This window comes from Adiantum capillus-veneris, chromosome 12 (genome assembly GCF_014529385.1).
Source record: "Adiantum capillus-veneris isolate H3 chromosome 12, ASM1452938v2, whole genome shotgun sequence".
Taxonomy (NCBI): domain Eukaryota; kingdom Viridiplantae; phylum Streptophyta; class Polypodiopsida; order Polypodiales; family Pteridaceae; genus Adiantum; species Adiantum capillus-veneris.
The window spans coordinates 98117471-98141318 of record NC_140942.1 but is presented as its reverse complement, the minus strand read 5'-3'; the positions used below and the strand labels follow the sequence as shown (position 1 = coordinate 98141318).

The following is a 23848-nucleotide window of genomic DNA, read 5'->3' as shown; positions in this document are numbered from 1 at the left end:
GACTTGGACTTGTAGTCAAATTTGTGGATGACAGATGTACAGTTCATGATCTCAGTTTTGGTGATGAAGTTGTTGCATCTGGGCTTTTGTGCCGTGGGTTGTATAAGCTCACTTTGTATGGCAAGTGTGGACAAAATTTTGCAAATGCTATTGCAAATTCAAGGGCTATTTCAGATGCAAAACTTTGGCATGCACGTTTTGGTCATCTGAATTTTGCCAGTTTGCTGCGTTTGCAGAAATCTGATATGGTTGCTTCTTTGCCACCTCTTGAAGCACATGTCAAACATGTTTGTGAATGTTGTATTTTGGGTAAGATGCAGCGTTCTAAGTTTCCAAAGGATGGTTCATTTCGGGCCACATGCAGGTTGCAGCTTGTGCATAGTGATGTTTGTGGGCCCATGCAAACTCCGTCCTTGGGCAATTACATGTACTTCGTGACTTTCATTGATGATTACTCTAGCCATGCATGGGTATTTCCGCTTAAAGAGAAGTTCGAATTTTTTATGTGCTTCAAACAATTTCTGGCTATGGCTAAAAATGTCTCAAAATGTACTATGGGCACCCTCCGTTCTGATCGAGGGGGGGAGTATATGTCTCATGAATTTAATGCATTTCTGGCTAGTCGTGGGATAAAACACCAATGTACAGTGCCTTATACACCTCAGCAAAATGGTGTTGCTAAGAGGAAAAACAGGTCATTGACGGAAATGGCACGATGTATGGTCAAAAGTCAAGCTTTGCCACATTCTTTTTGGCTTGAGGCCATTATGTGTGCCACTTATGTACTTAACAGGTGTGCTACGAAAGCTTTGCAGTCTATTACTCCATATGAAGCATGGCATGATAGAAAGCCTTCTATTGAGCACATGCGTGTTTTTGGTTGTTTGGCATATGCTTTGGTGCCACAAGTGCAGCGCAAAAAATTGGATGATAAGGCTGTCAAATGTATTTTTGTTGGTTATAGTGCTGAAAGCAAAGGTTACAGGTTGTATCATCCGAAACAAAACGTATTTTGGTTTCACGGGATGTAGTGTTTGTGGAAGATTCTATTCAGGCCTTGCTGTCATGTACTAGAGACAGTAATATAAGCTCACAGGACATTTATGACACTTTGTTGCCTCTTTTTAGTGGTGGAAATACGAATGTAAGTTCCAATGAGGCAAATGTACAGCCTATGGGGGTTTCTGAAAATGTTCTAGACAGCCTATTACTGATGCAGATGTACATGATGTACTTGATGAGGAAAGGGTTGAAAATGAGCAGGCTAGAGGTATGCCCAAATGGCTGGTGCACACTTTGTGTGATAGTAAATTGGATGCACCTTTGTGTAGTCGTACTCGTTCAGGCTCTCGCCATGCATCTTATGCATTAGATTGTTATTCTTTGGCTGTGTCTAGCTTACATGATGTTGAGGAGCCTCTGAGTTTTGATGAAGCACATAATTCAGAAAATTGGATGGCTGCCATGCAATCAGAATATGATGCACTTATAGAAAATGGCACATGGACTTTATGTGATTTTCCTCCTGGCAAAAGGGCCATTGGTACGAAGTGGGTTTACAAGTTGAAACGCAAGCCGGATGGTGAGATCGATCGCCATAAGGCTCGACTTGTTGCAAAGGGTTATGCACAGCAAAAACGCATAGATTATGAAGAGACTTTTTCTCCCACTTGTCGTATGACTACTGTGCGTTTTCTATGTGCATTGGCAGCTCATTTTGGTTGGGATGTACATCAATCAGACATTGTTACTGCTTTTTTGAATGGTGACATATTTGAGGAAGTTTATGTAACGCAGCCTCGCGGTTTTGTCATAAAAGGACAAGAGGACAAAGTGTGCAAATGTAACAAGGCTTTGTATGGGTTGAAGCAATCTCCTCGTGCTTGGTATGAGAAAGCTGACACTCATTTGGTCAAACAAGGCTTTCGTAACAGTCCAACAGAAAGCACATTGTATGTAAAGTGTGAGGGTGATGTATTTCTCATCGTGGTTCTTTATGTTGATGATTTGCTGATCATTGGACCAAATGAGAGACATATTGCTGAATTTAAGGCTGATTTGAATGCTACTTTCAAGATGAAAGATTTGGGGTTGTTGCATCATTACTTGGGTATACAGTTTAAGCAGTGTGATGGTGGTATTGCCTTGTGTAAGAAAAGTTACATAGAGACATTGCTATGTAAGTTTGAACTTGAGGATTGCAAACCTATTGCCACTCCCATGGAAACAGGTTTGAAGTTGAGTTTACATGATGCTGGCGATCCTGCTGATGTCACTCTTTACCAAACTGTTGTTGGCTGCCTCATTTATGTATGCAACACGAGGCCGGATATTCAGTTTGCAATCTCACAGGTCAGCAGATTTATGCATAGCCCAGGGTCTAAGCATTGGCAGGCTGTCAAGAGGATTTTCCGCTACCTTAGTGGAACTTTACATCTTGGATTGTTTTATCCCAAGGGGGGATCATTGCCGCCAAAGTTACATGCTTTTTCGGACTCAGATTGGGCTGGTTGTTTTGACACGCGAGTGTCCATATCAGGTTTTTGTTTCATGCTTGGAAGTTCATGTATATCATGGTTGAGCAAGAAGCAACCTAATGTGGCCACTTCAAGTTGTGAGGCTGAGTACAGGGCAGTCTTCACAGCTACGGTTGAGTGTGTATGGCTCAGACGCCTTATGGCTGATTTGGGTGTTGGACAGGACACTGCCAACACTATCTACACTGACAGTCAGAGCGCATTGGCAGTTGTGAGGAACCGAGTTTTTCATGCTCGCACAAAGCACATTGAGGTGCATTACCACTATGTCAGGGAGAGGCTCTCAGCAGGAGAGATCAGCTTGGCTTATGTGCCAACACAGGACAACCTTGCAGATCTTTTCACAAAGGCATTGTCTCGTGAGAAGCTTGAAGCTTTCCGCAAAGCTTTGGGCTTACTCCCCTTTGTGGACTGATCCTGTCCTCAGGGCATGGCACTTCCCTTTACTCATGTGCCAGCTCTCGTTCACCGCATCACTCCAGGGGGGATTTGTTACCATATACATGTGGTAGTGATGTGTGTGAACACACTAGGACCGCCGGGGCATTTTTTCCCTCTTTAGGAGGTTTTTTCCCCCGTGCATTGTATATACGCCCATCACTCTAGGGCTATCTATCTTTCCATTGCACACTAAGTAACACACTCTCTATTGTGTGCCTTGAGCTTCCTTCGTCTTCTCCAAGCTGTGTGTGTTTCTCTGCAACCCTAATTCCAACAAGACCGTGAGGGAATTGATGTTGTGTTTTATAAGTGTTTTTCTTATTTCTTTAATCTTCCATATTCATTGCACTAGCTAGTTATTGAAGGAACACAAATAATTATATTTTAAAATGTCTCTCTTGATGGGAGAAACCTATAATACAAAGCCTTTTGGAGGGGGGACTGGCTCCATGTAAATCTGGTCCTCAACTGTTGTCAATAGCTTAATTTCTCTCTCTTTTGAAGTATTTTTCATGTTATCTAACTAGGTGTTATGCTTTTTGTTGCTCTCTCCACCCAAGCACTCTTGTTATTCTCATTTTAGGAATCTATTCTAATGAAATGCTCACTATGTTCATGTCATTTTCCGCTACACACAAGTTACTAGGCCATTAAATGTTACACATAGAGACATTGCTATGTAATTTTAGACTTGAGGATTGCAAACATATTGCCACTCCCATGGAAACAGGTTTGAAATTGAGCCTTCATGATGCTGATGATCATGTCAATGTCAATCTCACCAAACTGCTATTGGCTGCCTTATTTATGTATGCAAGACGAGGCCAGATATTCAGTTTGCAGTCTCATAGGTCAGTAGATTCATGCATAGTAGGGTCTAAGCATTGGCAGGGTGTCAAGAGGAGTTTTTGCTACTTGAGTGGCACTTTACATCTTGGCTTGTTTTATCCTAGGGGGGATCATTTCCTCCACACTTACATGCGTTTTTGGACTCAAATTGGGTTGGTTGTTTTGACACACGAGTGTCCACAAGTGGTTTTTGTTTTATGCTTGGCAATTCATGTATCTCATGTTTGAGCAAGAAGAAAGCTAATGTGGTCACTTCTAGTTGTGAGGCTCAGTACAAGGTAATTGAGTGTGTTGGCTTAGACGCCTTATGGCTAATTTGGGTGTTGGACAAGACACTGCCAGCACTATCTACACTCGTTTTTCATGCTCACACAAAGCACATTGAGGTGCATTACCCACTATGTCAGGGAGAGGCTCTCAGCGGGAGAGATTAGCTTGGCTTATGTGCCAACACAGGACAACGTTGCAAATCTTTTCACAAAGGCATTTTCTCGTGAGAAGTTCAAAGTTTTATGCAAATATTTGGGCTTACTCCCCTTTGTGGATTGATCATGTCCTCGGGGCATGGCACTTCCCTATACTCTATGTGCCAGCTCTCGTTCACTGCATCACTCTCAGGGGAGATTTGTTACCATATGCATGTGGTAGTGATGTGTGTGAACACACTTAGGACCGCTAAGGCATATTTTCCCTCACTAGGAGGTTTTTTTTTTCATGCATTGTATAGTCGTCCATCACTCTAGGGATATCTATCTTTTCCATTGCACACTAAGTAATATACTCTCTATTGTGTGCCTTGAGATTCCCTTGTCTTCTCCAAGCTGCGTGTGTTCAACAAAAAGAGACACTTTGTGCATGTGTGGCCACTTGTCCTCCCCTGTCTATTCGTGGAAAAAAAAAACTCCAACCCCCCCCCCCCCTTCTGTCCGACTTGACTTGAGATAAGATCCACATGCCCAAGTTTCTATAAAGCATATGTGAGCTACTTTGGACATGTGGCCTAGCCAAACTTCGAAGAGAAGGACTAAAGTCAACTTTCTAAATAGGGAAGGGAAAAGCACATACGAGCCAGCTAAGTGAAGGAGACCCTCACCTTTTATAAAGTTAATGTGGAACATGCCAAAATTCCACAACCCACACTAAGAGTCCTGCAAATCATCTACAACCATGCATTCGGTGGAGGTAGATTGCCATGAATGGCCCATGTGCCTCGCTAGCATCTCTTGCTATAGATGTGTTGATTCCTGATTTCGCCGGCAAAATTAGCGCGCTGCACAACTTCACCTTATTCTCTTTACTCGATCTGAGTATGCCCCAATTTAGTATTGCTCACCAAGTGAAAAAATACCTTAAAAGGATTTTTTAAGCCTAGTTACACACGAAGTAGGTAATATTTCCGGCCAAGGGAACTTTAATTTCCCCATTTTAAGTTAATATTCCTTGGCATTTGTGTGTGTGTGTGTGTGTGTGTGTGTGTACATATATCTATACACACACATATGCATGCATGCATTCTCTAGGTCGTTTTATCCACCAATCATTGACCTTCTTCCAAAAAGTATCCACCTAGAGTTTCTCCCAAAAAAGTTATTCCCAAGCCTCAATGCACTTAGAAATGCCCCCCAAAAGTTCACCTAGTCACGTCTTCCTCGGTTTGCTGCTTGAGTTTGCTTCAACAAGGAGAAATGCCAATAGCATAGTGACCTTGTCAAGAGAACATCACTTCACAAGCCAAACCAATATAAACCTTTGGATCAAGGATTGTTCTTACCCCGTTGATCAAATGGTTTGAATTCACTTTCTTTCACTAAACTTCCCATATTCTTATGATACGTGAGTAGGGGTGATAAACTACTTTTAGCCTACAAGAAGTGTTTAGCACACAATGGATGCTCTTATTTGGTGGCTTTTATACAAGAACTTTAAGCCATGTCTACTCATTTGATGCCCCTTGAGGGACTACTTCATCAATCAATGAGAGATCTCCAAGAAGCAAACACCACGATGGATGAAAATGATTTGATAATCAAAAAGTTTGAGACACCATCTCCCACATGAAGAATATGATGCTCGATGCAAGTGGTTGCAAGGGGGGTCTTTGTGCCATTTAGACTCTTGCCCCTAGAGGTGGTGCTCACAAATGGAGAGTGGGCAACAAGCTACACATTTTGTAGATTCAAAAAGTTTATCCAACATATTTACATAGTATCAATTTGTATCTTTAATGTGCTAGAAACTTTATTCAAGGGGCATATGGTAGTGAAAGTATTAGTGATCAGGGGAATTTATTGCATAGTTGCCTAACCAAGGAAGAAATCCGGTCTATTCTTGAGGAAATGAAAGCCATTGCATTGAGGGAGGGGGTAAATAAAATGTGTTCCAAGAAAATTTTAGTTTGATAACACCGTGTGATGTATAAGATGGATGTGATGGAGTTGGAATCAATACTAGAGACTACCAAAGGATACATTCATTGTTGAAGAATGCCTTGCAATGAGAGGGTGCCATGAAGAACCTATTTCCTATCTTATGAAAGGTTGTGCAGGCAAAAAGGTCTCCAATGAAGCTGTAATAGGTGGGTATTTACATATTTAGAACTCAATGCCAATCCACTCCACTTCAAAGTCCTCCGTAGAAGCAAGGAGAACACCATGTCATCAAAGAGGGTCTATTGATTCCACTATTGATTATTCTTGTTCTCATACACAAAGAATAACAATATTTATATGGCTTTAAAAGTATTGTAGAAATATATGGTGAAGTTTTATGACTTGCTTGATGAAGGTTGGTATTTGAATTGTAGAAAAAGTTGATTAAAATTTGCAGTTTGTTTGGAATAAGATTTGAGTGTTTGTTCTTTTGTAGTGCTCGGAGGTAGGTGAGTTTGTGCTTAAGTTGGATGAAGCTCAGATTGTCAAAGGGTGTCTACTAGGGCAAGAGTATTAATGCTAATGAATCGTGCCATGTACTATGCAAAGTGGCCCTCATTTGACCTAGATGCTCACAATGTTACATTTAGGATTTAATGAGAGACGGAGCTCTAGTGGTTAGGGGTATTTGAGGCTCCTCATGAAATACATGATATTTTAGCATGGATCTTTGAAAAAAAAGGCTTTGGATCATATCAGTCAATAAAGCACAAGTAGTGGGTGAGAGGGAGCTCTAGTGGTTAAGGGAATTTGAGGTTCCTCATGAAATTCATGATATTTTAGTATGGTTAGGGGGATTTGAGGTTCCTCATGAAATACATGACAGTTTAGCATGGATCTTTGGAAAAATGCTTTGGATCAAAGCAGTCTCATTAAAGCACAACTATTGGGTAAGAGGTTGGAAATGCAAGTCCAATGGGGAGTTTGAAGTTTTCTTTAAACGTAAAACACATGGGAGAACTCATTTACAAAGTGGCTTTCTTCATAGAGTGGCATGGCGAGCACAAATAACACCACCAAGATGACCTATGTAGAGAATGCCACATGCTAGAGAAGGCCAACCTAGTGGGCAAACATCATAGGGCAATGGCAAGGGCAAGAGTAGGAGAAAGAGGAAGGGGAAGGAGCAAAACAAGGGCAAGGGGGTGAAAAGACCATACATAAATGCTAGGATAGGAAAAAATTTGCAAAGACCCATGCACGGCAAAGGCAAGATGGATGTTGCAAGGACACACTAGTGAGGAAGAATTGTCACACATAAAGATGGACTGTATGGAGACAAACAATGACTAGAAGCCTAACTACAATTCAAACATAGCTCCTTGGGAGATTAATTTCATCCCTACCCCTAGGGCTCACAGGGTAACACATTGGAAAACACTACCACAATCCCCGGGTCCCTTGTCGAACAAACAAGGGTCCCCTGTTGAGCAAAGAAGATGAAACCGATGAGGAGCTTGTGAGAATTTGTGAATGCAACTCTAGTGGTTTCCACAAGCCCTAAAATCAATCTAGACTATACACAAAGACTCTACAATGCTCCTATAGAAATCCATCAATACTTAACCTCTAGACCCATGTCATAATACATTAACATTCTTCACAGTCAACCCGGGTAAGTACTAGACTATCATGATTGGCCATAAGACATGGTGTAGTGATATAGGCTGATTTGAGCTCATATGCAGAGAGTGACGACCCAAGTGACATTTTAGAGGCCATTTCCAACGCCACTGGTGAGAAACAAGAGCACCCCCCTCTACCCAACTTCATTTGGTCTCCACACATTGACAAGATATCAAAGTATGTTCTTTGTGTTGGAGGCAAGTGTGTTGTAATGGAATTTGCCTATTTAATTTGAGAGTAGTGAAATTAATGAGAGTACTTTTGAGAAATCACTTTGTGAGCATAGTGGGTGAACATAATTGAAGATAGAAACATAATCATAGCAATCAGTTAACTTGGCATGAACAATACTTTTGCAAGAGAGAGAATTTAGAGAACATGACAACAGTTGAGGACCGGATTTATGTGGAGTCGGTCCCCCCTCCAATAGGCATTTGTATTATGATTTCTCCCATTAAGAGAAACTTGTTACAATACAATCTTTGTGTTCCCTGTGACCTAGGTGATGCAATGAAGATGGAGATCTTCATGCATCACGAACATAACATAAACTTGAAGAAAGCTTTACCTATCCCAAGCCTCAGTCCCAAGACCTCAAACACCTTCGAAGGTGGAGAGAGCTAGCAGGGAACGAGGGTAGGGAAGAGGAGAAGTGTAAGTACTAGACTATCATGATTGGCCATAAGACATGGTGTAGTGATATTGGCTGATTTGAGCTCATATGCAGAGAGTGACGACCCAAGTGACATTTTAGAGGCCATTTCCAACGCCACTGGTGAGAAACAAGAGCACCCCCCTCTACCCAACTTCATTTGGTCTCCACACATTGACAAGATATCAAAGTATGTTCTTTGTGTTGGAGGCAAATGTGTTGTAATGGAATTGGCCTATTTAATTTGAGAGTAGTGAAATTAATGAGAGTACTTTTGAGAAATCACTTTGTGAGCATAGTGGGTGAACATAATTGAAGATAGCAACATAATCATAGCAATCAGTTAACTTGGCATGAACAATACTTTTTCAAGAGAGAGAATTTAGAGAACATGACAACAGTTGAGGACCGGATTTATGTGGAGTCGGTCCCCCCTCCAATAGGCATTCGTATTATGATTTCTCCCATTAAGAGAGACTTGTTACAATACAATCTTTGTGTTCCCTATGACCTAGGTGATGCAATGAAGATGGAAAGCTTCATGCATCACGAACATAACATAAACTTGAAGAAAACTTTAACTATCCCAAGCTTTAGTCCCAAGACCTCAAACACCTTCGAAGGTGGAGAGAGCTAGCAGGGAATGAGGGTAGGGAAGAGGAAGAAGAAACATTTCGTAGGAGAAAGAAATAGTTGCTCACTTATCATAACTCTTGTTGCTAGCATACATAATAGCATAGTAATGAAGAAGAAGGAGATGGCAAGCTCAAGCATTGAAGCATGGCTCTTGGTTGGATTTGCTCTCCATAGCCAAGGGTGTTGGTGTAGGCTCTCAACCTCTACTTTCTTGGAGAAGGAGAGGGATCTCTTGCACTTTTCATAGCACACAATGAGAGTGTTTGTGAGTGTGTGTGGGTGAGTATACCCCCTAAGCAACCCCCTAGCTTTCTTGGGTCGACCCTCCCTTGTAGCTCATGCTTGAAGCTCATTGGACCCCTCCAGGCCTAGCCAATCATAAGCAGGAGGCATTACAAGCAGCAAGGGTAGCCTTGAGACAAGTGTCCCCCTTTTCCCTTTGAGAGAGAGGGCTAGATAAATGCTAAATCAATTAATTAAATCTCCTAAATTATTATTGGACCCCTTGGGTGGCCAACCAATAGGCTTCAGGCACACCATGAGGGCAACATGAGGAAGAACTTGACAAGTGTTCCTTTTGCTTTCTTTGTATCATGCATGCCTTGTGTGAGTGTGTGGGTGTTCTCTCTCATCCCCCCTCATGTGGGGCTCGCCCCCTCCTTGTAGGGATTGGATATTTGAATTTTGGACACCTCAAGACCCTCATCCATAGGCCCAGTTCCCACCACAAGCTTGGCCCTTAAGCACTTTAAGCTTGGGCTGGGTTCTCAACTCAAGTGCAACCCTAGCATCTCAAGCATGTCAAGCACCTCAAGCATCTCAATCATCAATAACCTCAAGCATCTCAAGCACCTCAATCATCAAGCACCTCAAGCACCTCAATCATCAAGCATGACAAGTAGGACTAGCACCTTGAGCTGGGTCGGGTTCCCGGGTCGGGTTCCCGCCTCAAACTCAGCCCTAGCTTACCTAAGGTCAAAGGACTTTTACACACATTATTGGAGGTCTTCAATGAAGCTAACCCTAAGGTCTTATGCTCCATTGGTTAGCATTGCTCTTTGATAGACCATCTCTCATTTGGGCCCCTTTACCATTGGCCCCGTGTTGAGATAGATCTATAAGCACATGTCTATATCTTAACACTTGTTCATGTTTATTCTCCCACATTAAGTGATCAATTTAATATGAGAAAATCAATTGGGTTGGTTAGATATTAGATATTAGATTTTATGACATTACCTCTCTCTTGAAATCATAGTCGTCCTCGACTATGAGGTAGAAGAGATAAAGCCTTAGTCATTAGTCAATTTTACTTAGCGGGTAGAGAATCCCTTTTTACCCTACGACATATTTTCAAGATGGATGACTAATCCATTTGGTGCTTGGGAGACATAGCTGCCGCAAGCATGTCTGCTCTTTAGTCCATTTCATTCTCCCAAAGTAGAGTGACAAATTCTACTTGGTGTTTGATAGACGCCGTCATCACAAACATGATTCTAAACATACATACTAGTTAAATTTGTGCACAATTAAAAAGAGGACTAGTCTTATACGACAAAAACATGAGTCACTTAAAAGAAATTTGTACATTTGCTTACTCTAATGTAGCATTGTAAGCATTGACAAGGTTCATGCTATCCTTAAGTTGTATTCCTTGCATCCATCTAGCATCTTCAAAAGGATAATTTTTGAGCTTAATAAGATACCATCGGATAATCTTACCATGTCGTAGTACCTTGTCTTCATGCCGAAGGATAGCTTTGGGTTGTAGCACCTCTTCTTGGTCTTCAACTTCGAGAGGGTCTTCAATAATGGTTCAGTTGGTGGCTCTCCTTTGTAGGGCTTAAGTAGGGTTACATGAAAGGCATTGTGTATGAGCCAATGGTTGGGCAACTTGAGTTGATAAGCCATCTCATTGATGGGCTTCAAGATTTTGAAAGGACCATAGTATCTTTTTGCTAGTTTAGCATAATACTTTTGATGGCCCGTAGGATTTTTGCACGTCGTTTTCCTTAATCGAGCCTTAGGAAGCTTGAGTAAGACCCAATCATTTTCCTTGAACATTAAGGCTTCTTCTGTGCTTATCAGCAGCAGCTTTTTGCCTTTGTTCAGAGATGGATATAGCCTCCTTAATCTTTTGAAAAGATTCTTGTAGGTCACGGCTATACTCATCGACAGCGAAGATCTTCCCATGTACTTTGAGTAGCAAGGGACTTTTAGGTCTTCCCTCAATGATCTCAAAAGATGCTTTTCCCATAGAAGTATGTACAGTATTATTGTAGGCGTACTCTACAAGAGGTAAGTACTTTTCCCATTGTGAGCATTGATCTACTTCGGTAACATAAGTCTTGAGTAGATCCAGTATCGTAAGATTGGCTATCTCACTTTGGCCATCCGTTTGTGGGTGATAGTCCGAAAAGAAATTCAATCTTGTTCCTAGATTTTCAAAGAGACCTTTCTTGAAATTACTAGTCATTCTAGGATCTCTATCTGACACGATGGATGTGGGTAATCCATGGTGCTTGAAAATTTGAGATATGAAGAGAGTTGCCATTTGATGTGCCTTAATAGTCTTTTTGACAGGAATAAAATGTGCTTGCTTGCTAAACCTGTCGACTATTGTCCATATTTCTGTATTTCCATGGATAGACTTGGGTAATCCAAAGATGAAATCTATGGATATACTCTCCCATGGTGAATTTGGAATAGGCAATGGATGGAGTAATCCAGGTTGCTTCCCTCTATCATACTTGGTCTTTTGGCATACTACACATTTTGAAACACACTCTTGTATGTCCACTTTCATGGTAGGCGAATAGAAGTATGTCTCTACTCCTTGGAGAGTAGGTTGAATACCTCTATGCCCCGCATATGGAGCAGCATGGGATTCATACATAACTTTCTCACGAAGGGAATGGGTAACACATAGCCTATTTCCGTGGAGAAGATAACCATCTTGCACGGTGAATCGTTCCTCTTTCTTCCCCAAAGCAAGGGCTGACATTATGTCTCTAAAGTCAAGGTTAGTAGCATACTCATCTATCATAGAGGATAGATCATTGTGAGTAGCTATAGACACCGCATTAACTTTTGGTCGTCGTGAAAGTGCATCGTCCACTTGATTGTGCTATGTGAGCAATATGGAAATTAAATTGTGAAAGAAAATTTTCCCACCTCATTTGTTTGTCGGAAAGCTTAGTTTGCGTCATGAAATACTTGAGACTTTGGTGGTCGGTTTGTAGGATAAATGGAGTCCCCAATAAGTAGTGCTTCCACGTGTCTAGGGCATGTAGAACAGCTAAAAGGTCTTTCTCATAAATGCCCAAGACTCGTTCATCAGTATTGAGCCTTCGGCTCTCATATGCTATGGCATGCCCTAAACTGCTCCAAGGCAATCACCACAAGCATCACATTGGACCTCAAATGGCTTTGAGAGATTCGGAAGCACGAGGACTGGTTGGGAAGTAAGCTTCTCTTTGAGCTTTTCAAAAGCATTTTTCTCCTTAGCAGTCCATACATACTTAATGTTCTTCTTAGTTAAGTCGTGTAGTGGTCCTGCAACTTGAGAGAATTTTGCTATGAAGCGTCTATAGTATGCGCACATACCAATAAAGCTTCTTAGCTCATGTAGATTTCTTGGGTTAGGCCATGATTTTATTACCTCTAACTTTGTTGGATCCATACGGATACCATCGTGAGAGATAATATGACCTAGGTATTGAATCTCTTGAAAGAAGAATTTTCTTTTCTTTTGGTTGAGAAAAAGCTTGTTCTCCCTTAATGCTTCAAAAATCACTTGGAGATGTTGCTTATGTTCCTACAAAGACTTGGAGTAGATGATGATATCATCAAAGAACACTCCAGTGAATTTGCGATATGGTCTAAATATTTTCTCCATCAGACGATTGCTAGTGCATTAGTCAAGCCAAAAGGCATGACTAGATATTCATAAAGACCAAATGTTGTGTGAAATGCGGTCTTTAGGATATCTTCATCCACTATCCTTATTTGATGATAGCCACTCTTAAGATCAATCCTACTAAAGTAGGTAGAGCCTTGTAGCTTATCAAACAGATCTTCTACCCGAGGCACGGGAAATCTGTTTTTGATAGTGATATGGTTTAGTGCTCGATATTCCACACACATACGGTATGTACCATCTTTCTTTTGCACTAAAAGGACTGGAGAAAAAAAGGGAGAGGAACTAGGCCTCACCATCCCTTTGTCTACCAATTCCTGTACTTGCTTCATGATCTCCTCTTGTTGAGCTTGTGAGACTCGATAAGGAGCTTTGTTAGGTGGTGAGCTTCCTGGAAGGAGCTCAATGAGATGGTCATCATCCCCTCATGTTGGAGGTAAGTCCATAGGGATATCACGATGAACACATCTTGGAATCCTTTTAGAAAATTAGACAAGTCTAACTCTTCTTGATTCCTACCATTTACATTTGATGAAACATTAGTATCTTTTAGAGACTCTTTGACAAAAATCATGTACACAGAAACTGAGCTCTTCATTGACTTATCAAAAGCAAGAGGATTTACAAGTGGAATAGTGCGACCACGCTCACTAACAGTTCTTTCCCCTGTAGGTGAAGTAAATTCTCCTTTCAGGGAACTTCATGTTGGCAGCCATGCGATCAAACCATGGCACCCCTAGGATAGCATCCTCATGTTGGAGAGGAGAGATGAAGAAGTCTTCTTTGTCAACATAGCTTTGTACATGAAGCCTCAACTTTCCAATCAAGGGATTAATGGAGGCCTGCTATCTTGGAAGCTGCGTCAGTCATTACCATATCTCCCATCTCAAAAGGTTGAATGCCCAACTTGGTGGCCAACTCCATTGATATGAAGTTCAGAGTAGAGCCAGGGTCAGAGCCAGGGTCAAACAAGATGAAGGCATCATGCTCTCTTACCTTTCCCCAAGCATAGGAAAGTGATGATCCTTTGCAATGAGCATCCTCTTTTGGAGCTTCGATGGTGGAAGCCCTAGGAGTCTCATTGCAAGTATTCTCTTGGGGCAAGAACGATAGCCATGTCCTTGCTCCCCACACTTGAAACACTTATGGTCCTTGCGAAAAGCTTCAAGCTCTTCAGAAGAGAGTTTGTTTTTACCGTTGTAAACTCCCTTCTCCTTGGACCGATTGTTGTTGTTGTTGTTGTTGTTGGAAGTGACTTGGGAAGTATTTTGAACATTGGTTTTCCCCTTTGCTTCATTTTTGTCTTTGTTTTCCATGGTATTGGCATTACGTCTAGCCCCTTGATGAAAATTGATGCGTGAAGCAACCATGGTGTGATGGATTACTTTGCTAATAGTACCAAGACGTTGAGAGTTGATGTATTCGGCCATATCTTCAGGTAATCCCGCACAGAATTGTTGCCTTTTCTCGGAAAAGTATATCTTTTGAAAGAAAGTAGCTTTTGAGATGTAAATCCCAAAACTTGTCTACGTACTTGTGGATAGACTCATGAGAGAGAAGCTTCAAGCTGTGCCATTCGATAAGAACTTTGTCCTTTGCATCACTTGCAAGGAATTGCTTCATGATGGAAACTTGTAGAGTTTTCCATGTCTTTGGGGCTCCACCATTTCCACGAAGGCTAGCCCACCATTGACGAGCTGATTTTTGGAAGTGCATAGCTACATGGCGTAGCTTGGAGGACTCTGTGAAGCCCTTGTCTCCAAAGGCCGCATCAAATTGTTGGATGAAGGCCAACACTTTGTCGATAGCACCAAAGGTGCCATCATAGGTGAGAAAAGAGATACTCTTTCCTCCCTCCTTGAACTTCTTTAGCTTTTGTGACCTTCGCCATGCAGGAAATGATTTGCGATGTCCTCCCCTCTTGTATTCTCTAGGAGAATAGCCATAACTTTCATCGGAAGAGGAGGAAGGTGAAGAAGAAGGAGAAGAGGGTGACCTCTTCCTAGCCCTTTTCTTCCTTTGTTTCCTCTCTTGCCTTTCAGAGTGATGAGGAGAAGGACTATGTGTTGATCTTTTCCTCTTGGGAGGAGTGGGCGATCGTCTAGACCGTCGTCTTCGTGGAGCCACATCTTCAGAGGAACTTAAACTTTCATTGCTTTCTTTCTCTTTGGATTCCTCCTCTCGAATGGGAGAGAGTCTTCTTTTGGGGGTCTCTTCAAGAGGCCTCCTAAGCTCTCTCTCCTCTTGGAGAGGAAGGGAAATTCCATAAGCACGAAGTTGTTCAGTAACTTTGGCTTGCAAAGCAGGGTTGCCCATAGCTTGCTGCAACCTAGTGACGAGATAATTCACAAACATGGGAGCATCATCATTAGCACCTTCATGTGCAAAATCAAAGCTATCAATGTTTATTCTACTCTCTTGATTATTGTCAGCCATGTTAACAAAATTTATGTATGTACTTAGTGTATGCTTTGGCAATTCAAAACCTTAGTTGCCACTCCTCTTAGCCTTTGAAAATTGGCTCTTAAGTATCTACACCCACGGCTCAAAGTGGTTAATTATAGAGAGTAGAGGAGTAGGTCTAACATAGCAGAGTTGCTGAGGGCTAGCTCCTTTCGGACTTCTTATGGCTCAATAATGGTAAAGCCATAGGCAAGTCTAAAAAGACTCCATTATTAAGTCCAAATCTCCCGAGGTGTGCACCATTCCCCACATAGTGGGCTCAACAAAATCGATAATAAATCCCAGTTCCACTTACCCTAATATAATTAACAACATCAACCATTTATAGGCTACTTAAGGACCTCTCTTCTTAAGCAAGAAAAGAGAAACCAAATGCTCTAATACCAATGTAATGGAATTGGCCTATTTAATTTGAGAGTAGCGAAAATTAATGAGAGTACTTTTGAGAAATGACTTTGTGAGCATAGCGGGTGAACATAATTGAAGATAGCAACATAACCATAGCAATTAGTTAACTTGGCATGAACAATACTTTTGCAAGAGAGAGAATTTAGAGAACATGACAACAGTTGAGGATCGGATTTATGTGGAGTCGGTCCCCCCTCCAATAGGCATTTGTATTATGATTTCTCCCATTAAGAGAGACTTGTTACAATACAATCTTTGTACCTTTGGTCCCATTGGTCATATTTGTATGAGGCAATGGGCAAGCTACATGGCCTTGTTTGCTAGGGCACGCTTAGAAGCTATTCCATTTATCGAGGTGTTGGGATTTGCTCCCAGCATGCACTCTTGCATCACACATGAATGTCCTAATGTGTTAGTTACTGCTCAACAAGTATCATTTCGTCGAAAATTTGCTATCTCCCCTCTCGCTGGATGTGATATGATTTTTGGCATAAAGTGGTTTCGTGATCATTGGCAAGTGGGCAAGCTACATGGCTCGCCAGAAGTTCTAACGGCTCGCCAGAAGCCCAAACCGCTCACCGATGGGCCATTTCGGAAGTCTGTTTCTAAAAGCTCGCTAATGGGCTATTTTGGAAGTCCATTTGCATTGCCAGTTGTTTGAACTTCCGGCGAGCCATGTAGCTTACCCACTTGCCTCATTGGCAAGCGGGCAAGCCGCATTGCTTTGTTCGCTCTCCGAAAACTCGCCGATGGGCGCTTTTGAAAGTCCGCTTGCGTTTTTCACAAACGGACTTCTGAAACAGCCCATCAGCCAAGCCGATTTTGCTTTGGGCGATCCGTTTGAACTTCCGGCGAGCCATGTAGCTTGCCCACTTGCCTCATTGGCAAGCGGGCAAGTTGCATTGCTTTGTTGGCTCTCCGAAAACTCGTTGATGGGCGCTTTTGAAAGTCCGCTTGCGTTTTTTGCAAACGGACTTCTGAAACAGTCCATCGGCAAGCGGATTACGCTTTGGGCGAGCCGTTTGAACTTCCGGCGAGCCATGTAGCTTGCGCACTTGCCTCATTGGCAAGCGGTCAAGCCGCATTGCTTTGTTCGCTCTCCAAAAACTCGCCGATGGGCGCATTTGAAAGTACGTGTGCGTTTTTCGCAAACGGACTTCTGAAACAGCCCATCGGCCAAGCGGATTACCCTTTGGGCGAGCGGTTTGAACTTCCAGCCAGCCATGTAGCTTGCCCACTTGTCTCATTGGCAAGCGGGCAAGCCGCATTGCTTTGTTCGCTCTCCGAAAACTCGCCGATAAGCGCTTTTGAAAGTCCGCTTGCATTTTTCGCAAACGGACTTCTGAAACAGTCCATCGCCGCAAGCGGATTACGCTTTGGGCGAGCCGTTTGAACTTCCGACGAGCCATGTAGCTTGCCCACTTGCCTCATTGGCAAGCGGGCAAGCCGCATTGCTTTGTTCGCTCTCCGAAAACTCGCCGATGGGTGCTTTTTAAAGTCCGCTTGCAATTTTTGCAAACGGACTTCTGAAACAGCCCATCAGCCAAGCGGATTTTGCTTTGGGCGATCCGTTTGACCTTCCGGCGAGCCATGTAGCTTGCCCACTTGCCTCATTGGCAAGCGGGCAAGCTGCATTACTTTGTTCGCTCTCCAAAACTCGTCGATGGACGCTTTTGAAAGTCCGTTTGCGTTTTTCGCAAACGGACTTCTGAAACAGCCCATCGGCCAAGCGGATTACGCTTTGGGCGAGCCGTTTGAACTTCCGGCGAGCAATGTAGCTTGCCCACTTGTCTCATTGGCAAGCGGGCAAGCCGCATTGCTTTGTTCGCTCTCCAAAAACTCGCCGATGGGCGCTTTTGAAAGTCCGCTTGCAATTTCGCAAACGGACTTCTGAAACAGCCCATCAGCCAAGCGGATTTTGCTTTGGGCGATCCGTTTGAACTTCCGGCGAGCCACGTAGCTTGCCCACTTGCCTCATTGGCAAGCGGGCAAGCCGCATTGCTTTGTTGGCTCTCTGAAAACTCGTTGATGGGCGCTTTTGAAAGTCCGCTTGCGTTTTTCGCAAACGGACTTCTGAAACAACCCATCGGCCAAGCGGATTACGCTTTGGGCGATCCGTTTGAACTTCTGGCGAGCCATGTAGCTTGCCCACTTGTCTCATTGGCAAGCGGGCAAGCCGCATTGCTTTGTTCGCTCTTCGAAAACTCGACGATGGGCGCTTTTGAAAGTCCGTTTGCAAAAAATAGGCAAGTGGGCAAGCTACATGGCTCGCCCGAAGTTCAAATGGCTCGCCCAAATTGTAGTCCGCTTGCCGATGGGCTGTTTCAGAAGTCCGTTTGCGTTTTTCCTCCCTCTCTCCTCACGCTGCGTGGGTCTCGTGTGGGGCCCGTGTGTCCGCGTGGCACTAGCGCCCCACGCGGTCCCAACCAACTGGCGGCCCATATGGGGTCGAGGCCGCCACGTGTACCGAGGGCGGCCCCCGATACACATGGCCGCCAGCGTGGTCCTAAACAAGGCTACATTGGCGGCCACGTGTACCGGGGGTCGCCCCCGGTACACGTGCTTCCCCGAGTGGCCCTACGGTCTCAGTGGGCGGCAGCACGGGCCGCTCACTGAGGCCGTAGGGCCACGTGGGTAGGCCCTTTGGCCGAGGGCCTACCCAAGCTGTTGGCCCTACGGCCTCCGTGGGCTATCACGTGGGCCGTCCACCACGGGAGCCGTAGGGCCAGCCGAGGCTGCCACGTGTATCAAGGGCGGCGGCCACGTGTACCGAGGGCCGCCCTCGATACACGTGGCGGCCCCGGCTCCATATGGGGCACCATCTGCCCCATATGTTTGATCAAGCATTGTTCTGTGCTCCATGTGATCACCATATCTTTGAGCAAGTTTGGCATTCAATCTTGAGGATGAGAGTTACTGAAATCTTCATGGAAGGCATGAACAATCACAAACACAAGTTTTCCATCAGTTGGGACTCTTATGACAATACTACGGTTTACAAAGTAGATTTTTTGTTGTGGCCATCTACATGCATCCCCAAAATTGGTGAGGGGGCTAGGAGGCATGCTTACAAATTCCACAACCATCTGCGAGGTAACCTATCAGATGCCAATCAAAGCACCTGGATCTCTAGCCAAGAACTACCTCTGCACTACAATCTTTTTCCTTAAAAACTCCAGCTTCTCAAGGCTCGGTGTGCCCTCTTCCCAAAGAGCCTAAAATAAACACTCTCTATCACCTCCCACTCTATGTAAAAGCCTTCAAATGAGAAGGAGGGTACAAACTATACCATTACCCCTTGTGGCCATCACATCCATCCTTGCATTTACTCTAGGCTTAATAAATATGGGTGGCCCATATGGAGCTCTCTCTCTCTCTCTCTCTCTCTCATAATATTTTTTAAAAATAAATATTTAAATAATTAAATAATTCAAACGGTTAGTTTTTTTAATAACAAAGGTATATAAGTAGTCACAGTGGAGTTTATTAATCTTCTTAAGTTTATAGTAACATAATCTTTCAATACTCTTATTTTGTTCTCGAAGTCATGTCTTGCAAGCTTCTTTTTCCTTCTTCAGAGTATGTCTTAGAATTTTCTAGTGGAAAATTGATATTATCATAAACTTATTTGCTGGACAGAACTCCATTACAATTAACTTCTATATCTGTTGTTATAGATGTTGGTGAGCTTGAAATGAACGTCCCCATTACACGAACTGCAACGTGTTTAATGGGTGAAGGTGCTTACATTTTGGAGACTTTCAGGGTAGATGTACCCATTGATAATTCTGCATCACAACTAGGTACAAGTGCTACCTCATACGCTTCACCAACAGCAGGTAATTGCATCCAACTTAATTGTGTGGATCTAACAACTCCGGATGGGTGCCAAATCGAGCTTTGTAACACCAAACAAAGTGAGCGAGGGGTTCGAGCGAAGTGCCATTGAGCTTGTCTAGAGTAGCAGCAAAAAGACTACATTATCAAAGTTGCTTGGAAAGGTGGATCAGGTGAGTCTTGTGACAGAAATTCCCAAGGCTTATGATGGAAACATTGTGCTTGAATTCCCTGCTACGATGGGAAGAGTACCACAAATGGATGCAATGGAGCACAGGTTTGACCTTCATAACTGGACTAAACCGCAAACCTCTAATGTGGGGGGTGGTACGACAAAGCTAGTGCGTTGGTTCTCTCAAGTGTGTCACTGAGGACTATCCAAGGTTGGTCAACTACGGGAAGGCAAACGTTTCTCTTCATGGGTCTATGTTGCGTGGTGAAACATGCAATACTTCCATAGGAAAAATGCTCTGTCACTTTTGTAGATCATCGGCCTTGTGTATAGGAACTTGCAACTATTTTGTCTACTATGTCATGCCAGTAGACAAAACTCGGATGAGGCTTCTAGTGCACCATGGTACGCATGCGCACGAAGTAGGAACAGGTGCTTCTAAGTCCTTATCCAAAAAAACAAGAGACATGGTGAGGAGAGTGCTTGCTGTTGACAATCATGCTGGGGCCAAGAAGGTTCAGATATGTCTTGCAAAAGAGATTGTTACTGCTTATCTTATGCGGGCCAATGGATCTAGGGAGGCTATTAATGAACATGAACTATTTGTGCTGGCTGAAGAAATGGGACCCCTAGTGGAAGATGCCTGGTAAGTGTTGAGTGGATGCCAAGGAGTGTTGCGATCACCCTAAGTGACCTAGAATGCTTTCTGTTTGCTTTCAGGTTTAGACATTCCGTCGTTGTATGCGGCAACACCCCCACAAAAGATACCTTTGGGATCGACACTATTCTGAGGCTAAAGCGCAATTGCACCTACAACTTTTTCCATGGAAGCCGATTTCCGGGTCAAGGCAAGGAGGATGAAAAGTGTTTTGTGTTCAAGATGTCCACGGTGGGTCCATCTTCAGGAGTGGATTTGGTCAACAGGATGTGCCGCAACCGCAGCGGTGATCTACGCCTGGCTTGGGTGCAGTTCGACCATACGAAGCGTGTAGCGGACTGGGTGACCATGGCGACGCACGTGTATGATCCAAGGTAAGGAAAGTTTACCCAAGTACGTGATTGTAAATGAAGTAGCGTGTTAGATATTTATTGAATTGCTTCTTTTATGTGTTAGTATGCAAGATTTACGAACTATCACCACATGCAAGATGAAAGAAGAGGATATGGTGGCACAGTCCCTTTTCTGGCAAAGCTTGAACGACGTAATGAGTAGCCAAGGTTTCAAATTTGCAAATTTCTATGGTTTCATGGCAGACGAAGCCCAAGCAAATTGGAATGCAATGCGTGAAGTTTACAATTGAGGAAAGTCAAATGTGATGCATGGACGTGAGCGTTCTTGCCTTTTCCATTGGAAACAGAGTCTTAATCAGCACACTACGAAATATATTGATCAGCTTTCTCAAGACGCACACAAGGTGATGTGTGAGAAGTGGATTCTTGCACCATCGAAAGAGGCTGCTGCAGTTGAGGGGAAGGCTCATTCGTCCATGATGGTTCAGTGGGCATTGCATGGATAGAAATATCCCATGTTTGGACTCCTGGTTTAGCTGGTGGGATGTGCGAATTGCTCACTGGGGTAGCATGATGACTCCTGGTTTAGCTGGTGGGATGTGCGAATTGCTCACTGGGGCAGCATGATGACTTCTGTGGAAAATAACGGGGAAGAGGCAAACACTCCACACACAAATCTCGCAGAAAGCAAGCATGGAAGCTGGCTGGCCGGAGAAGGTTTTTGAACAAAGATCTCATTATATGATGCATGCACCACAGATCTGGCAAACGCCCTCCTGCAAAGCACAAAAGCTATTTCATATGTGCAGGGATGGCACATTGGGAAGGGCCCCAGTTTGCAAAAATTGAAAGAGCGGGTTGGCAACCGTCCTACACAGGCAATAAGAACAGCGAATGAGGCAACAGCAGGAACAGAGTGTTTCACTAGTGTCTTTACATTAGCGGGAGACAAAGAGACTTCGAGAAGAAAAAGACCACCTTCCGAGGTGATCGACATTGAAGATGAGGCCAGGCATCATCATGAGTACAACAGTTCAAGCAAAGATAGGAAGCAAGCAGGACGTCCAAGGAGGATAAGTTTTTCAAATGATGATCCGAGAGAAGGAGTTGACACTTCCACCACCCAGCAGGCTCGGGAACGCATTACTCCCGTCGTCCTGGAGTGTCGAGTAAACGAGGCTATGTGGGCTATACATCGGACACCTATTGCAAGCCGACTTACGTGGAGTGGGACAGCCAAGGGAGGCAAGCAATGTGGTCAATGTATCACAGGCTCTAGCTTGGGTGTACCTGCACTGTCATACAAGGGTTACCGCAAGCACCACAAGGGATTACTGAACAATGGTTTTGGTTTTGTCCTGACTATGTGTTACATTGTCACATTGTGGAGCCCAATATTGACACTAGGCCCCTAGCACCACCACAGATATGGCCCGTTCAAGTCGGAACGTGTCGAACGCCCGAGGAGGTGGAGGCTTTGTTCCATGGTGGCTACTAGGTAGAAATGAACAGTGGAAGTGGCATGGGCCGACACCCAATGATGGGCACAACGACACCCCCTGCTGCAAGTTCCACGCCAGGGGGAGGGGTTTCTGATGCAGGGGGGCAGGGCTAGAAAAAAACATTTTTCCTAACCGATCAAAATAAGGGAAAACTTGAAATTCTCCCGATTTTCAGGTCAAAATTTGAAGCTTTTGTCTGTAATTACACTAAAACTTGTGTAAATTTGCCGGTTTTCTTAAAGGCAAGCTCAAAATCTAACCGGGATTTTATAATTCCAGCCGGTTAAAGTACACTAGACCCCGGTTTTTTTCTAACACTGCAGGGGGGAGTGGTAGCACCGTAGCAGTCATTCGGCAATGCGAGATGGTGTCTAGACGCAGTACAGGACTTCTATTTCGGTTGATGCAGCCCGAAAGATCAATCTAGCACTGACGCTCAATGCTAAGATCGTGTCAGAGAAGTCAAATCCATGGGGGCCGGGAGAGGTCTTGACAATAAACACTCGCACCGAAGATGGACGTACAAAGGAATACAATGTTCATGTGTGCAAGGAACCAAAGTGTTCCTGTCCAGACTTCACAGATAGAGTGACTTAAAAAAAAACCAAACTTGGCTTGCAAACACATGTACTTTGTTTTTCTGTGTGTGTTGGGATTGAGCCAGAATGAGAATATGTTCATTCACCAGCCCACGATGAGCGACACAGAAGTCTTCAACGTTCTAAGCAGAGAGTGGACCTATCCTGACCTAAACATTTAGCTTAGGTAACCCACTTTTCAGTTCCCAAAAATGCATCTCGATGCAATGATAATTTAAATCCAATGCCATATTTATAATTGGTGCGGACGTTGGTGGTTTCTCAGTGATGTTAATATTCATCTCTCTCTCTCTCTCTCTCTCTGACTCTCTTCACGCTTATTGGGTTCTAAGAGTGAGAGAGAGAGAGAGAGAGAGAGAGAGTGTGTGTGTGTGTGTGTGTGTGTGTGAGTGAGTAAGAGAGAGAGAGAGAGAGAGAGAGAGAGAGAGTGTGTGTGTGTGTGTGAGTAAGAGAGAGAGAGAGAGAGCGAGAGACAGTGATAGGATTTGACGCCCATCTGTCCTTCTTAAGGCATTTTGCCGGTCGTATGAAGGCCAAAGTTTTTTTGAGTCTGTCATTGGAAAGGCTTGTTCAAAACTTATCCTTCTATAGAGAAGGGTGAAAAAATAGAATACATGTCAATGGAAGGGCTAATTATATATATATATATATATTAATGTTCATTTACAATATCTATATGTATATTGGTTATACTCATTGACAGAATATAGTATCTTGTCTTGTAAATTATACGAAATTTTCTCATTGGAAGGGCAAACTGAAAATAG

General features: G+C 43.5%; 1 protein-coding gene across 1 annotated transcript; it reads left to right on the top strand.

Annotated features, from left to right (window-relative positions):
- The first annotated feature begins 19987 nt into the window (after positions 1-19987).
- On the top strand, positions 19988-23262 carry LOC147446192 (uncharacterized). The gene is made up of 2 exons (XM_086526189.1): positions 19988-21001; positions 21084-23262. The coding sequence occupies exons 1-2, from the start codon at positions 20631-20633 to the stop codon at positions 21268-21270; spliced, it is 558 nt and encodes a 185-aa protein (XP_086382315.1). The 5' UTR covers positions 19988-20630; the 3' UTR covers positions 21271-23262.
- The last annotated feature ends 586 nt before the right edge of the window (positions 23263-23848 follow it).

What these genes read in the sequence shown, in the direction of transcription:
- LOC147446192 (XM_086526189.1), top strand. Translation starts at nt 20,631, where the DNA reads ATGCCAAGGAGTGTTGCGATCACCCTAAGTGACCTAGAATGCTTTCTG. An exon ending in ACGCACGTGTATGATCCAAG is followed by an intron (nt 21,002 to 21,083) that starts GTAAGGAAAGTT and finishes TTTATGTGTTAG; the next exon opens with TATGCAAGATTTACGAACTA.